This window comes from Zootoca vivipara, chromosome 11 (assembly GCF_963506605.1).
Source record: "Zootoca vivipara chromosome 11, rZooViv1.1, whole genome shotgun sequence".
Lineage (NCBI taxonomy): Eukaryota > Metazoa > Chordata > Lepidosauria > Squamata > Lacertidae > Zootoca > Zootoca vivipara.
Genome location: NC_083286.1, coordinates 42,182,236 through 42,200,137, shown reverse-complemented (window position 1 = coordinate 42,200,137; position 17,902 = coordinate 42,182,236). Strand labels below are relative to the sequence as shown.

The 17,902-nt window shown below is 40.2% G+C and overlaps 1 protein-coding gene across 5 annotated transcripts in view; it reads right to left on the bottom strand.

Moving 5' to 3' along the window:
* The window catches only part of ARL15 (ADP ribosylation factor like GTPase 15), a 152,708-nt gene that overhangs the window by 116,302 nt on the left and 18,504 nt on the right, over positions 1-17,902 (bottom strand). For 4 of the 5 annotated variants that reach the window (XM_060280303.1, XM_060280302.1, XM_060280305.1 and 1 more), the window contains exon 1: positions 14,361-15,508. The exons of the other annotated variant lie outside the window; for it this stretch is intronic. In XM_060280303.1, coding sequence (XP_060136286.1) covers positions 14,361-14,414 — 54 coding nt within the window. In that variant the 5' untranslated portion in view covers positions 14,415-15,508. Of the gene's footprint in view, positions 1-14,360; positions 15,509-17,902 lie in introns of those variants that run through there. 5 annotated transcript variants of the gene reach the window in all.

Below are 17,902 nucleotides of genomic sequence, written 5' to 3'. Positions count from 1 at the left end.
GTTAATTTAGGGTTCGAATCTTGTGTAGTTTCTGGACCAATGGTCACTCTCCCTCACGAACTTTGAAGGAGGTTTGTGAAGCAGGCTCTGCTTCTGTTCCTTTCCCAACACGGGTTTACCACCGGTAATCTGTTTCACACCTTAAGCATTAGCAAAGCAATGTAACTCTTTATCATTCACTAGCTCTTCAAACAAGGCCTTTAGCTTATTAATATTCTACAGCCTTTAAAATGTGCTTGTGAGAGGGTGGTTATTGTTTTGTTGTTTCAGTCTTAGCTGCACTTTTATCTTGTATTTTTATCTTGTGAACCGCTCTGAGATCTTTTGATGAAAGGTGGCATATGAAATAAATAATAACAATAACAAATAATTCCTAAGGGTGGGTCTAAATCACTGTGCACCCATGGTGATTCCCCCTTTCACATTATAATGGCAGTGCCCCCAAAGGACTGCTGCTGAACAGGAAGAAAATTGGCCGCCATCCCCTCCACAAGAGCACATGGAAGTGATTGAGATACATGCCTCTCCCTATAAAACTATAAAACATCCCAAAGCAATTTAAAAATAAAAACATTTAAAATATACACAAAATACATTTTAAATTGTTGTAACCCACTGTGGGACCTTGCAGTGAAGGCAAGCAAGAAATCAAATTAATAATAATAATAATAATTTCTAGTCAATACAGACACAATCTGATAATATATCTCTACTTAAAGAGCTTGTTGGTTACACATAGCCTATAGCATCTTGTATCTGCTACATAATTGTTTATTTTCTTTCACTTGCAGTTTTAAAAGGATAATTTAAAGAAAAGAAAAAATTAGAATGCAATTGCAACCTACAATGCTATATCAATCCATGTAATGTTGATCCAGGTTTAGGAAGATCGGGGACTTTCCAGGTTAACATACTGTAACGTCTATGTTTCACATAATGTCAAAGTATTATGAGCTGTTTACACCAATTAACTAACATCTGTACTGCAGTTTTGGCAAGGGGTTATTCACATGCCATTGAGTTCATTAAAGATTAAATTGCACCCTCTAGTGGTACAATCCATAATTTGAAAAAATGTAAGTAGCTGTACAACTAGCCTTGCTTCAAGATTGTAAGTGCTCTCTAGCTGATAGAAATTAAGGTTGAATCCCCTAAGAAGTAAAAGACATGCACCTCAGATGGAGTTAGGAGAGAGAGAGAAACTAAAATACTGTTGGATAGACATTTCAAAATAAATTGCATCTTGAATTTTATAAGTTAGAGTCTACATGATTCTGGTTAGTGTTTCAAAAGAAAGAATTCCTAAGGTTCTTGCTTTCTTTGTTCATTCTTTCCTGCAGTTTGAAAAAAGTACTCCTCAGCATTGTGATGTATTACATATTTATTTGTAACACACCCGGTAAGCGGAATATAAGGCTGATGTCCTAAATATGTTTACTTGGATAAAAGTTTAATTCAGTTCAATCAGACTAATTTCCATGTAATGGCACAACATTTAGAGACAGAGGTTAGATCTCTCTTTTTTGCAATTTTTCATCTTAAAAAATACCTTGGAATTTGTATAAATTCCGTATAGTTTGCTACCTCTGTACCTTTCCTTAATCCTTGGAGCTCAGAGCTGTATGCCTGTATTAATGTGGATATACAACCAATATCAGTGCACATCATAACAAATCCTAGCCAATGCACTGGATTCCAACCAAGGTTTGAATTTTGCTAAGTAGCAACCCAGTGGAATATGGAGCACAGCTTACACAGCAAAAAACCACAGACTCCTGGTTGTAACTGCAACAAATCACTCAATTTATTGATATAAAAAGTTTAATAGTATTATTAAATATTATGAAAATGATATGAATGGAATTATGAATGTTTATAGAACTTACACAGAAAATAAAGTGTATAGAAATTAATAGAAAAAAGATAAAATCCTTTTAAGATAAAATATTTTAGAATAAAAAAATCTACAAAGAATTAAATTTAAAGCAACAAAGCAATTGGATATAATATGTAGGAATCACAAAACAATCAACCAGTGTAAATAATATAATATCCTAACTCTCTCCAGCCCATCTAGTTGTGAAACAATTCTAAGTTCCCTAACATATGAGATCAATAAAATTCAGTGTTACCAGCTAAGAGCAAGGGCCAGGCCTTGTAGTCTTCATCTTGAGCAAAGCACACAAACAAGGCAGGTAGCAGGTAGCAAGAAAGGAGAACTTTACAACCCCTGCCCCAAGGAACTGAGTATGCCTTATATATAGATCAGTAATTGGATCAGGAGCTGGACCTTTCCGTTAAATTCTCTACTAACTTTACTACTCATGTTGGTGGGCCCACATAAGACGTAGACCATGAATTGCTATACTGTAATCTAGCTGAAATGGGGAGAAAGTGAGCAACTGTCAGCAGAACTCTGGCACACTCCAGCACTGGTCTGCAAAAATATGTAATGCTGTCACCTTTGTTTTGGCTTCATTCCCTCCACACAGCCATTCTAATCAAGATCTCAATTGGTCTTACCTAAAGCAGCAAAAATGTGCACATAGGCCCATTCACCTTATATAGAAGAGATACAGTTCAGAGAGACAACTACATCAGGCCACCACAGTTGCTGATGATGGTTGAATATAACAAAGACAAAGGTCAACAAAATAAGCACAAAGTAGATAATATACAAATGTGTGCCACCCTTTTTAACACCTGAAAAATGTAAAGCGTTACAAATTACTGGGCAGAAAAAGAGCAACAGCCAGGAAAAGCAGAACTGTATCTATTTCCTTTCTTCCTTGCTTCTTCCTGACAATGCCCTTTTTCCTCAATCACTCATTCTTCACTATAACTTTGGTCACAATGATTAGACAATGTAGCATTAAATACAGTGGTACCTCGGTTTAAGTACACAATTTGTTGCAGAAGTCTGTACTTAACCTGAAGCGTACTTAACCTAAAGCGAACTTTCCCACTGAAAGTAATGGAAAGTGGATTAATCCGTTCCAGACGGTCCACGGCGTACTTAACCTGAAGTGAACTTTGCCATTGGAAGTAATGGAAAGTGGATTAATCCATTCCAGACGGGTCCGCGGAGTACTCAACCTGAAGCGTACTTAACCTGAAGTATGAGTGTAATTGGTTCTGGAAGTCTGTACTTAACCTGAAGCGTACTTAACCTGAAGCGAACTTTCCCATTGAAAGTAATGGAAAGTGGATTAATCCGTTCCAGACGGGTCCGCGGAGTACTTAAACTGAAAGTACTCAAACCGAAGCGTACTTAAACCGAGGTATGACTGTATTAAACTTACAGCCTGAAACTGCAGGGCTTCTGATTGGATAATCATGTACAACCAAACCATTTGCTATCTTGGTGAATGCTGGGAAGTTACAAGGCTTGATCTCTTGGGAAGCAGGTCACTTGACCATTAAAACCAGGATACGCTGAGAGGTTTGCCTACCTCCCAGCTCCCAAAATAGGTTTATTTGAAGATTGCCCTTCCTGCTGCTCTAAAACAGGAAGAATTACAGCTTTGTTTGCTGCTTCCTGAAGATTGTTCTCTTTCTTCTTTTCCCTGAAAGTTTTAAACGAGAAAAGCAAACTTCTATGGCCGAGTCATTGGGCAGGAGGGACACTGCAGCACGATGATTTGTAGTGGTGTACAATCTGAACTGTTCAGAAGTAATTCACAACATGAGTTCCCCTTCCCTAGAAACACCTATGGAGTGTGTCCAAAGCACAGTCATTATTTTTTGTAAAAGAATTCAGGTGACATATAGCCAACCCCCCAACTGTAATTTGGTAAATTAGAGCATTGTAGAATAAGGAATGACCTCAAAGAGCATTCACTCCAACCCCTGTAAAATCACGAAAGCCACGACTACAGCATCCCTGACTACAGATACTCCTCTGGTTCATGCAGTCTTTTCCCTTCTTTCACAGTCTGAGATAATCATAGATGCCGAATCAAGATGTCACAATCAACTGTGTTTGCCACTCACCACAGTTTAATCCAAACCAACCAAGAAACTTCCAAGTGTGGTTTCAGTTCCTGGTTTGTAGGCAGCTATGCCCAATTCAAGTGAGAGATTTCACCTTCTTGGGCTCCTTGATCACTGCAGATGGTGACAGCAGTCACGAAATTAAAAGACGCCTGCTTCTTGGGAGAAAAGCAATGACAAACCTAGACAGCATCTTAAAAAGCAGAGACATCACCTTGCCGACAAAGGTCCGTATAGTTGAAGCTATGGTTTTCCCAGTAGTGATGTATGGAAGTGAGAGCTGGACCATAAAGAAGGCTGATCGCCGAATAATTGATGCTTTTGAATTGTGGTGCTGGAGGAGACTCTTGAGAGTCCCATGGACTGCAAGAAGATCAAACCTATCCATTCTTAAGGAAATCAGCCCTGAGTGCTCCCTGGAAGGACAGATCGTGAAGCTGAGGCTCCAATACTTTGGCCACCTCACGAGAAGAGAAGAATCCTTGGAAAAGACCCTGATGTTGGGAAAGATTGAGGGCACTAGGAGAAGGGGACGTCAGAGGACAAGATGGTTGGACAGTGTTCTCGAAGCTACGAACATGAGTTTGACCAAACTGCGGGAGGCAGTGCAAGACAGGAGTGCCTGGCGTGCTATGGTTCATGGGGTCACGAAGAGTCGGACACGACTAAACGACTAAACAACAACAACAAATGCCCAATTCAGATACTATAATATCATTATATCATAGCAAACTACAGTGGAACCTCTGTTTACGACTACCTCCGTTTACGAAAACGTCCGTTTACGAACGCCGGGGACCCGGAAGTGTTTACATCCGGGTTCCGCAGCGTCGGATGTGCAGACGCGATCTGTACAGCTCGCGCATGTGCAGAAGTGATCTATCAGCGCTTCGCGCAAGCGCAGAAGTGTGCCTTCGGCGAGCGAATGCCTCAGCGAGCGAAGGCCTCCGTGGAACGGATTGCGTTCGCAAACCGAGGTACCACTGTATGGCTATCCCAAACCAGGGAAGGGTGGGGGAAGACACCCATGGAGACACTCTGAAACATCCAGCCATTGAATGGGAATTGGCTCAATGATATCTGCACTGAGTGACTTAAGATTATTCAGTTCTTGAACATATTACTTACCATTAATTTATGCTTTAAATTAATTTCAAGTACATTACTGCACTATGATCCATTGCTATTACATACGCAAAGTAAAAAAGATTTTGACACCTATAAAATAGGCAGATACATCAATCTCTTTCTTCATTAGAATGTAGGTACTACATAGTCTTCCTTACCAATTCAATATTGGTTTGAGTAAATCTAACCAAATGGGATGAAGAAACCAGCCCTTTCAATCACAGTTACAGTAATTTTCTCTGGATCTGAGTAATATAACAGAGGGATGAGAGTTGTATGTGTATGGCATTCACCAGCAGCACAAGAAGGTAACTATTTGGAAGAAACTAAAGCGGAGGCAAGACACTAGAATCACAATTCTTCTATGATAATAACTGTTTTACATTTACAAAAAGAAACTCAGTGTTCCTGTTTCTGGCTTGGTGACTAGATCTGCTGGCATCAACATGACAAAATACCTATCATGGTACAAACAAACAAGTTTGGACTCCCGGAGCTCTAGATGGCTTAGCTGACGAAGAGGCTGAAAATCCCTGCTGAAGAAACAATGCTGGGGGGAAAAAGTGCATAAAGTGACTCAAGATATAAAAAGAATGTTCTGTCCTAATAAAAAACAAACATAGATAACTGCTTTATAAAAAGTTAAAACACAAATGTCAAAAATCCTTTGAGTGGATGGCTTCTTCTTATAAGCGATTTTATAATGCAAACAATAAGATAAGCACATTCCACAAACTTTTAAATGGAGTAATTTAAGTGCTTTTGAACCAATTTTGATTGGTTCATAATTGGAAAAGGAGTACGACATGGTTGTATATTGTCTCCCTGCTTATTTAACTTATTTGCAGAATTCATCATGCGAAAGGCTGGACTAGATGAATCCCAAGCCGGAATTAAGATTGCCAGAAGAAATACCAACAACCTCAGATATGCAGATGACACAACCTTGATGGCAGAAAGTGAGGAGGAATTAAAGAACCTTTTAATGAGGGTGAAAGAGGAGAGCACAAAATATGGTCTGAAGCTCAACATCAAAAAAACCAAGATCATGGCCACTGGTCCCATCACCTCCTGGCAAATAGAAGGGGAAGAAATGGAGGCAGTGAGAGATTTTACTTTCTTGGGCTCCTTGATCACTGCAGATGGTGACTTCTTGGGAGAAAAGCAATGACGCCTGCTTCTTGGGAGAAAAGCAATGACAAACCTAGACAGCATCTTAAAAAGCAGAGACATCACCTTGCCGACAAAGGTCCGTATAGTTAAAGCTAAGGTTTTCCCAGTAGTGATGTATGGAAGTGAGAGCTGGACCATAAAGAAGGCTGATCGCCGAAGAATTGATGCTTTTGAATTATGGTGCTGGAGGAGACTCTTGAGAGTCCCATGGACTGCAAGAAGATCAAACCTATCCATTCTGAAGGAAATCGGCCCTGAGTGCTCACTGAAAGGACAGATCGTGAAGCTGAGGCTCCAATACTTTGGCCACCTCATGAGAAGAGAAGATTCCCTGGAAAACACCCTGATGCTGGGAAAGATTGAGGGCACTAGGAGAAGGGGACGACAGAGGACGAGATGGTTGGACAGTGTTCTCGAAGCTACCAACATGAGTCTGACCAAACTGCGGGAGGCAGTGGAAGACAGGAGTGCCTGGCGTGCTCTGGTCCATGGGGTCACGAAGAGTCAGACACGACTAAACAACAACAACAACGCTGCATGACTGAGCTGGTGTGATTTTTCAGTTTGTTTCAATTACAGGCTTACATTGTGTTGAAAAATATGGCTAAACCCAAGTGCTTTCAATGAAGCCAAAATTACCATGAAAAAAATTCTATTCAATTGACAGAAACCAGGAGTTCGTTTCAGTTACACTACAACCAGAAGCTCTGCCCCGATGATAATGGGATTTGGATTGGGCCTGATATACACTGGAAAGATACATAACTGCTGCACATAGGTGTATATCCTAGGAGACTTGCTTCCATGTTAACATTCTGGGGATTTTATATACCATGTAACTGGTATTTTAAAACCATGAAGAACCATATTGAAGAACCATGCAATGTATGTGCCGTACTAATGTTATCTCATTACAAGCAGTTTTGAAGCACTTGAGGTCTTCATATTTCATAATACACATAAGAAAACACTAGGTTACAGTAATTTAGTCAATGAATTGACATGCTTAGTAAGCGCTCCTTATCATGCAATGAGAAGCCATTGTAGCTGGAAGATGCGTGGATTATGCTTTGAACATCTATGGTGTGCGTGAGAAAGTTCCTACAAATTCAGTTTGTGTTGGATTATTTATATCTGCATCCTGTTTAGAGAATGAGTCCAGTCCTGTTTAAGCCATTTTTGTATATTCTTTACTAGAGTTATTTCTTACTGATGGAGGCCTCCAGTCAGCACTTGCTTCCTGTCATTCACACCCCACAAAGCGGATTTCCACCCCAAGCAAGAAACAGATTGTCTTTTGAATGCATAAGCTTTTAAAACAAATGTCTGCTCCTTTTATACAACTTTAGTGGCTAGAATAAAAGCAAACACTGAAGCATTAATAACCATAGTTTCCTCATAGTTTTCATATACAAGAAATCATTTTAGACCCAAACTACATATGACAGCAGCAGGCCCCCATTTTTACATAATTCTAAAGGATAAGAACCCATCTTGACAACCCCCACAGACACACCTTCAAGGAAAGTCCAAACGCAGATGGCTATGTTGGCCCATGATTTTATTTTATTTATATATTCTTACTTGCCTTTCACCTAAAGGTCCTAGAGAGGATTAAAACATCAAAATCCAGTTTTATACGTACAGCAGGAGTTTATAGCACCATACCCAGAGCTTAAACAAATAGACTTCAGCCAGCTAAAAGCAAACTTTTAGCTTTTAATTAGAAATGCAAACAAACAGTGTTACCATAAAAACTGTAAGCATGAAGTAGAGATCCCATCAAAGGAAAGGAAAGAAGAACCTAGCCTGCCCTTGATCATTTTAGTCTCTTACATCCCCTATGCTTATCAGATACAAACTTAAAATAAATCCTTATTATCACCTCATCCATTTACCTGAGCAATGGCAATTCATCCATTACTATGGTCACTGAGCAACAGCAAAATGAAGAGCCACTGCATTTCGCCTTGTCACTTAATGTTCCAGTTGCTACTGCCAGGCAAAGCTCTTCAGCTGAGTATGCTAAGTTGAGGCTAGATGAAGATCACTGAAGCAGAAGTTTCATTCTTTGGAGAATGTGCCTTTAAAACACCCAGGAGCTTCTGCTAAGATTTTGTAGGAACACAAGAGCTCAACCACTGTTCTTCACTACCATGATCAAGCTGACAAGCAGTTGCATTTAGACCCAAATACCTACCGGTATTTACAAATTCTTGTCCATCCATAACCTTTAGAAAAGGTTTCTCCTCAACCTCAAGCAGGAGCCTCAAACATGAGCCTAACACAGGGGCTGGGAACAAATGTGGTCCTCCATCTCTATCTGGCTACCTCTACCAAGCCACAAAACCCCTCCCCACAACCCTCACTGGCCCTGCTTCACACCCTCCTCAATGTTTTTATCTAGCTGGAATATGTCCTTGAACTCTGGGAACACTTTTTGCTTGCCTGGATGGAGGACAGAGAGAGCTGTGCAAGAGAGTTTTAAAAGCCAACCTGTTAAAAGGTAACATTTATATTACATTTTAAAGTGGGTGCACATTTGCCTTTGGTGTGTGGTCCTCAGAGTTGCCCAGAAGCGTGGCCTTCAGGCCTAAGGAAGTTCCCCATTCCTGGTCTAAAATGAATCTGCAATGTTACCTTGCCTCCAGCATATATACACAATGCTGTGAATGAGGAAATGGATTATTATCTGGCAAGGACAGGCAAAATGATTGTTACTAAGCATACACATCAGTTACACAGAAACAGGATTTTAGCAAGTTTCTCACTGTATCCACTGGGATTTACTACCTCTCACAGGTAATTTTAATGCATTAGTTAAATCACAGGAATTTAGGGTGCAAGAGAAAATCATATTATCACCAGCCAAATCATTGTATACCAAGGCTAACTACGACCGAACAGATGGATGGTGGAATGCAATATGAAAGGGGGGGGGTGGTTTTCCTCTGTTATGCATTTGGATTTTTTTCCTGCTTGTGTCCATCACACAATAGGAAAGGGAGGAGTGCACAGGATATAGCCTAAAAGCTATGATAAATTGTAATTTTATTTTCCTTTTCCCCTCACAATGGGAAACAATGGAAAATAGCAAAATGCAGACTTTTCCATACTGTATGAGTTCACTCCAAAAGCATTTCATTATATTGGCTTTAAAAGATTGACACTACATTTAGAACTATTCTGTTTATAGTGGTAGCTTTTTTAGTGCATTTATTGTTTCTATGCTGCCTGCGTATGGCTTTTAAGCTGACTTTTGCTAATTTTGTGCTAGTGCCACTTTTCTATTAGTCTGTTTGATCATATAAATATGTATATATTGTTATAAGCTAAGTGCTTAGATTGAGTGAATAATTTCACCAACTAAGTACCCTTTCATAATAAAAATTCAAGTCACTTATAATAGGCCAGTCTTTGTATTCACCACAGTGTGTGGCAGTACACAAAAACAGTGATTGTGGCGAAAGAAATCCACAAGGTTGTTTAAAGTCAATTGTCACTGTTCTCAGAATCTAGAAGGAAAGCATTACAATTCTATCACTGACCAGTGGCAGCATGCCTTGGACACCAGCTGCTGGGAGCTGCAGGTGGACAGTGCTGTGGCACTCATGCCTTGCTTGCAGGCATCTCACGGGCATGTGGTTGGCCATCCTGTGAGAACAGGATGCTAAAGTAGATGCCACCCCAGTGATGGCCACTTGCCAGTGGTTGGCATGGCTAGTGTGCATAGGCACACTATACATATACAAGGCGTACACACATACTACACTCACGAGACATGCAAACATACAGCCCTTCCTTGTTCTCCCTCCCCCTCCCACAGTCGGAACCTCATACATATACACAACAATTCCAGCTCTACCCACTGAAGTGCTCGGGTGACAGTGGTATACTACAGCTACCCTTAGGGACGCGGGTGGTGCTGTGGGTTAAACCACAGAGCCTAGGGCTTGCCGATCAGAAGGTCGGCGGTTCGAATCCCCGCGGTGGGGTGAGCTCCTGTTGCTCAGTCCCAGCTCCTGCCAACCTAGCAGTTCGAAAGCACGTCAAGGTGCAAGTAGATAAATAGGTAACACTACAGTGGGAAGGTAAACGGTGTTTCCGTGTGCTGCTCTGGTTCGCCAGAAACGGCTTTGTCATGCTGACCACATGACCTGGAAGCTGTACACCGGCTCCCTCGGCCAATAACGCGAGATGAGCGCCGCAACCCCAGAGTCGGTCATGACTGGACCTAATGGTCAGGGGTCCCCTTTACAGCTACCCTTTAGAGAGGATCACGAATACCAAGTACCATAGCAGTAAGATCAGATATAAAGTTCTCTGGTTGCTCTTTTAAGACTAAAAGGCAGTATTTTCTCTCCCCACCAGTTTGGGGGGAGGGGTGCTGTCCAAGAGCAGGGATAGGGATTATATACCCTGACCTGATCAGGAGATAAAGCTCTCTGTCTGTTTCATAGGGAGCCGTCTCTAAAAGAACAGAGTGTTTTATCCCCTGATTGAGGGGGGTCTAATGAACCACTTCCTTGGCTTGGCAGGCTGTATTCAGCCTGTAGGTTAGCCATCCCAACGGAACAGGTAACCAGCTCCTCTGATCAACTTCCTTGGTGGCATCTCAACTGGGAAAGAGGAAGGTTTAGATAATATTATTCTCCCACATAAGCAAGATCTCACCTTCTATCCCCATCAGTTCATCCACCCATATACTGCCTCTAGGCTTTTATGTGAAAGGATTACATTTTTATAGTATGTGCACACTTAGACCTGAACAACATAACTGGCATCTCAGATAAAGCGCACCATCAAGCACACTTTACATTCCCCCCAATTAATATTATCTTTTTTCATAGCAGCTAGAATTTTTCCCCACAATGCCAAATTCATAGCATTTGGCAGAATGTAGGCTGACCAAGCTGTAGTGGGGGAGGGGAAAGAAATTAAATTATGGTACTATTAGTAATAATGTGCCCAATCCCTAGGAAACAGTTCCTCCTCCTAGATATGTTTGGTGAAGTGGTTCCTTCTATTTCTCTATCAAAGAATGAGGTGGAGAATTTTGAGAGCATTTGTACAAATCACTACCTGATTGTAAAGGGAGGCCAACTCCTCAGAGGAATCTGGTTCAGGAGATGCCCATACTCTGCTTATCATATTCCTCCAATAATATACTGGGTTTTGTAAAATCTTGGCCATTACATATTTCTGGTGAATATCTGTTTGCTCATACTGTTTTTTCTTCAATGTGCAAATGTGCAATGTGCAATGTGCAAATTGTAGCTACAAGGTGCCATTGTAGCCCCTTTCAGTAAAAAAAAGAAAAGAAGAGGGAAAAGATTCTATACTCTGCATTTTCCATGAACAGTACTAAACAGGATTAAAAAATGTCTTTCTTCATTTCCAATGCACATTTTAAAATAAAAACCAAAAAGAGTTAAATAAAACCAGGCCACATCCCATGTTTGTAACAGGGGGGAGGGGAGATAATATAATTTTTGGACAGAGTACAGTACCAATACTAAAATGACAGTCACTGGCTTAATAGTGCATATTCTATATTTATAATCCCTTCCTTCCAATGCTAGATGTCAGCTGTTTAATCAGCACAAACACCACCCTCCACCAAGACAAAGGGCTGCACACATTCACCTAAGCATCCATTAGTTCAGGCATCCCCAAACCTCGGCCTTCCAGATGTTTTGGACTACAATTCCCATCATCCCTGACCACTGGTCCTGTTAGCTAGCTAGGGATCATGGGAATTGTAGGCCAAAACATCTGGAGGGCCAGAGTTTGGGGATGCGTGCATTAGTTCTTTGCTCATATGTTCCCTCATCACTTTCCCCATGGACAGTTACTGGCCCAGCCTTTGGCAGAGAACACACACAGGTGGCTTGCTCTGCCCTTATGGCTTTAAAACTCCCTGCTGTAATCCTGTCAATTCTTAGATGATAAACATAGCCCAATTAGATTTGCATTTAGAAGGGAGACTTCCAAAGAAGTTGGAAAGCTGCAGTAAAATGAACTGACAAGTCAATAAAAAGGACAGGATATGGCATTCCTCTGTCAAACTGCCACAGAACCAGACAGATTTTGGAGTGCAATTAAGGACCTACAACTGTTCTTTAAGTCAATAGCTGCAGTATCTTTTACAAATTATTTCTAAAGTTTTCCAAATCAGATAATTCGAAACAGCAGCTCACATCCAAAATGTCCAGTTGTGTTGGGAGCTGACCTTCTTGGGCCTACAGTTCAAGGAAGGAGGAGGATCTACATTGAAAATTATTATACAAAGGTATAATGTCTCAATTTGAGATGCAGCAATACCTAGAGTAATCCTTCAATGTGCCTGTGCCTACACAATTGCTGGACATCTGCCCAATCTAGGATTACACTCTTCCTCCTCAGGCAATATGAGTTTGCACCATTTATGACGCATTACTTCTGATGAGAGCTGCCTAGAGTGGCTGGGGAAACCAAGCCAGATGGGCAGAGTATAAATAATAAATATTTTTATAAATAAATTATTATTATTATAACCTGCCTCCTTCCTGTAATGTTCCTTTATTACATATGTGTCCTGTGCTCATAAGCACCAAGTACTGCCAAGGTAAACCGAACGATCACAAGGTGCATGTGGACATTGCTTCCAAACTACATTTGTACATACCATCATGTGTAGGCAATATCCGCATCCACAATTGGGACAAGTGCTCCTGGTGAAAGCAATGCACAGCCGTGTCTCAAAGCTGACTGCTTATGTGTGACTGGTCCCAAACTAAATGGATAACATACGGAATAGGGAGAGAATGTGGGATGGGCCAAGAACAGTTCCTTCCTACAGCAGTGCTTCACCTTCTGGGAGGCTGGCAATGTTGGCATAGAAAGTAATTGTTTGATCTACTGGCTCTCCCCATTTTAAATGCATGAACTCTCATGTGAAAGCAACAACCATGCTGCATAGTAATATAAGAATCAGTATTCAGTGTCTGTCTATAGCTGGTGAACCAGTTGATATTGAATACACAGAAGACAGAGGTGCTTATGGCGATTGGAGAAGTAGATATGCCTATCCTGGATGAAGACACATTGCCCCAAAGCAACAAGTTCACAGCTTGGAGGTATTTCTGAAATCCAGAAATACAGGTGCTGATAGTGGTGGCAGATAGTAAATGATGCTTGATTCTGATAGAAAGTGCTATGCCAAAATGTAGCCCATCCGGAAAATAAGGACATTGGTACCGTTTTAAATGCCCGGTTTCACTACTGTAAGGCACTTGGACTGGAAGACAGTCCAAAACTGCAGTTGCTTTAGACTGAGGTGGTACAGCTTTTATCCAGTGCTAATACAATTCAATAATATTACAAGAGCTCTTCTGGTAACCACGTAGCTTTCCAGGATCAATTCAAAGTGCTGCTTTTCACCTTTAAAAAACCAGGACGCTATAAAACCTTAGGAGCACTATTTCCATTCCAGCGCTTTCAGTTCAGTTAACAATGCCCTATTACAGGTGGAGTCATCAGAAGCGAGGGTGCTTGCTACAAGCAGTACAACCATATTTGGCCCCCTCAACAGATAATCCCACCCTCCAAACACATGCAAGATCTGTTCAATCAGTGCTTTTGGCAGAGCCATAAATATTGTTGTGTGTTTGGACATGTCTTGGGTTATAACGGGTGCGGCACTAGTTTGCCTTTTGCTCAATGCTCATAGGGTGTGATATCATTGCTCTGATTTATAGATATGTTCTTTTAAATTTGTGTAATTAATGTTCCTAGCTTTAAGTCAAAATGTTGTGAATTGCCTTGGAAGTATTTGTATCCTCAAAAATGGAATATACATGAGTAATGATGAAACAACAACAACAACAACAACAACAACAACTTGTGTAAATGTATAAAGCCAAACACTTCACCACATGAAGCAAACTTCTACAGGACACAATTTAAGCACAATACACTGGCTGAAAATACAGAGTAGCTACAACAGAGGATCTAAGGCACAAATACTAGAATTAACTTTGCAAGACTTGAGCATACATTGCATCAAAAGATGGCATATTGCTTACCGTGTAAATGCCAATTCTACAAACAGCACATGAAAGCTGGATACACCCAGACATTCTCTAAAGAAATTGAAATACAGTATTACCAAGTATTATTAGTGCTGGGGGAAGGGGAGGAATGAGAAATAAAAGTGTGCTTTTTTTCTTCTGAAACACAGGTTTATGCCACATGTTTTTTCTCATCGTAAGTTTAATCTTGGGAGCCTGCAGGAATTTTTTAATAACGGTGCACAAAGGTTGGCCAGAATAACAGGCTCCAATTCCTCCCACTGTACCACCATATTTTGAAAGAAGGTGTGTGTACCTATTCTAGTTTAAAACCGTGTTTATCATTACAGGGTGGCTTTTTTGGTTTTTTTTCACTGCCCATAAAAATATTTTAGCTTTCATAATTACGTTTTGCAGTGAACCCCTGAGCACCTAAATACAAAAAAGTGACATAGAAATAAGTTATCCACATTATTTTTTCATACAGCACTACTGAGGCAAGCTCATAAAAGCAGTTCATTCCAAGAAGTGTTATGTGAATAGTTTGTCCCAAACAAAAAACATATATATGTATGCATGCAGACATCATATGCCATTAAGTTGCCTAGAAGAAGGAAAGGAATCTCAGATCAGCAGCTCAAACACAACCCTATATTCCTTGCTTATATGGCCTCATATTTTTCCCCCAACTCCTGCTAGATCTCTGCTTCAAGTGGTCATATGAATGAGACAATATATTTCAGAAAGACATAAACGAGTTCTCTTTTTCATAACCTGGTTTGGCAATACCATGTCTTTCAGGGACAGGAGAAAACTAAAAATCACTTTGGTGTCTTAAAAACATAAAATTTTCTCCTTCATAGTTTGAAAGTTTAAGCTCCCGTTTTACACTGAGATTTTATGTATGAGTGCAGGTCAGATAGGTGGCACAGCACACAATACCATAGCTGCCAAGTACTGTACCTGTTTTCCCCGGAAAACCCCCGTATTTCCTTACCATTTTCCGCAAGTGTCCCGAATGGCAAAATACCGTGTATTCCCCCGGATTATGGAGCTCCTGCCAGTGGCCATATTCTTCTGGTGCCACGCCGGCACCGGAAGTCGCTTCTACGCACTTCCAGACATGCGTAGAAGTGACTTCCGATGCTGCTCTGCCCATTTCCAAAATGTCCGCAGCGCCAGAAGTCGCTTCTACGCATGTCCGGCGCTGCAGACATTTTGGAAATGGGCACAGCGACATTGGAAGTCGCTTCTACACATGTCCAGAAGTGCGTAGAAGTGACTTCCGGTGCCGCAGCGCAGCTGATCCCAGATTTTTCACTCTGGAATTTGGCACGTACGCACAATACACTAAGCCTGCACAGTGTGTTGAAGATTCCATGAGCTGTGCTACTAATTGCTTCCTTAGCAAAGCGAAACAAAATAAAAAAATTCCTTCCAGTAACACCTTAGAGACCAACTAAGTTTGTCATTGGTATGAGCTTTAATGTGCATGCACACTTATTCAGATACCTTAGTAAATGTGAGAGATAACGCAGGCCACAAAAATGGTTCCTATTTGGTCCTGATTGATTGGTTCATTTTTTTTATCCTGATCAATCATGGAAGAACAGTATTTTGTTCCATTTTGCCTTACTGACAGTTGAAAAGGAGGAGGAGCAAATATATATTGGTACACAACAGCAGGGGATTACGGAATGAATTTGTGCCTTTGAAGTTGCAGCCCTACTTAGATTGTTAGCTCTTTTGCAGCAGGGAGTTAACCACCTCTTCTGTTCCTGTGCATTCAATAAATAGTATCTCTTTCAGTTGTATGGATACCAAAACAAGCTGTCTGTTAACTGTGACAACAATCTGGCTATCTAAAGAACAATGGGTTGTATGCAACTAATCTTTACTCAGAGTAGACCTACTGAAATTAATGACCCTTAGTCATGTTTATTCATTTCAGTTGGTCTATTCTGAATAAAACTTAGTTGAATATCACCCACCTACAGTTATGCTCTGGATTTTTCTTTTCTTTTTAGGAATAAGATATATGGTTTAGATGCAAAACTATAAAGCTGAACTTATACTGTACTTGCAAGGAAAGTCCTATCTAGTACACTAGCTTACCTCCCTCTGCCTATATATTTTGATGTTGATTATGGATTTGTTTATTACATCATCTTTGATAACGTGTAATTAAATAAGATATAAGTAACAAACCAAAGTTACAAAATATAAGTTAAAATCAAACTTTCAGATTATATTGTGTATTGACAATGACTTTCCTGTCTTCCAAATATAATTAAAAGTTGAGCTTTAAAGACTTGTATCTAGCATGCATCTGATTTCTGGAATAAAAAAACTGGATTGTAACTGTATTACCCTGTTTCTCCGAAAATAAGATGTAGTCATAAAATAAGCCGTAGCAGGATTTTTAAGCATTCAAGGAATATAAGCCATACCCTGAAAATAAGACATAGTGATAGGCGCAGCAGCAATGCCAGCCGCGACAGGAGGAGGAAAAAAAGAAAGACATCCCCTGAAAATAAGCCATAGTGTGTTTTTTTGACAAAAAATAAATATAAGACGGTATATTATTATCGTAGAAACACAGTAGATTGTTCTAAGGTAAGGTTACCAGATTTTTTCAATGAATCCAGGGACACTTTTCAACTTCAATGGATTTTGTATGGGGAATGATTTGCAAAAGTGGGGACTGTCCCCTGGAAACGGTGACGTCTGGTAACCTTATTAAGGCTACTACAGTGGTACCTCGACTTACGGACGACTCGACAACCGAATTTTTCGACTTACGAATGGGGGTAATGGCCGCGCACTTACGAATGTCTCAACATCCGGAAAAAAAACTGTGGTGGTTTTAGATAGGATTTTTCAACTTACGAATTTTTCCGTTTTCAATGCATTCCTATGGGAAATCGCGTTTCCAATGGCGTTTTTTGACTTACGAATTTTTTGACTTACGAAGGTGCCTTCAGAAAGGATTAAATTCGTAAGTCAAAGCACCACTGTATTAGCCATTGCTTTAGTTAGTTGGATTGTTTGCTGTCACAGAATACAACTTGCTTTCGGTGTGCATATTTCTGTTAAACAAGCTCTTAAGAAAGAAAATGTAGCAAGTGTATGCAATATTGAGATATCTCCCAGCCCTCAATTTTCCAGTACAAGGATGCAGCTAAATTTCAACATGACAAAGCTTAGTACAAGAAGTTTAGAGTCATTATTTTTGTAGGGAAGCCAACACATACAACAAAGGTTATGTAACTTCAGTCTGGATTCTTATTCAGCACACAATTAATTTGCTTTTGACCTTTAGCAAATGCTACAATAATAAGGCTTTTCAGCTGCAAACAAAACCAAGATAAATACAAAAGGAGTATAACTTATATATAAAACTTTCTGTGTATCTGTACAACACCCTTGTGAATAACAAGACTAGAAAATGTAATTAATATACGGGTGAAACTCGGAAAATTAGAATATCGTCGAAAAGTGCATTTTATTTTATTTTTATTTTTTACAAATGCTTTCTTTTGGAAATTCCACAGTAA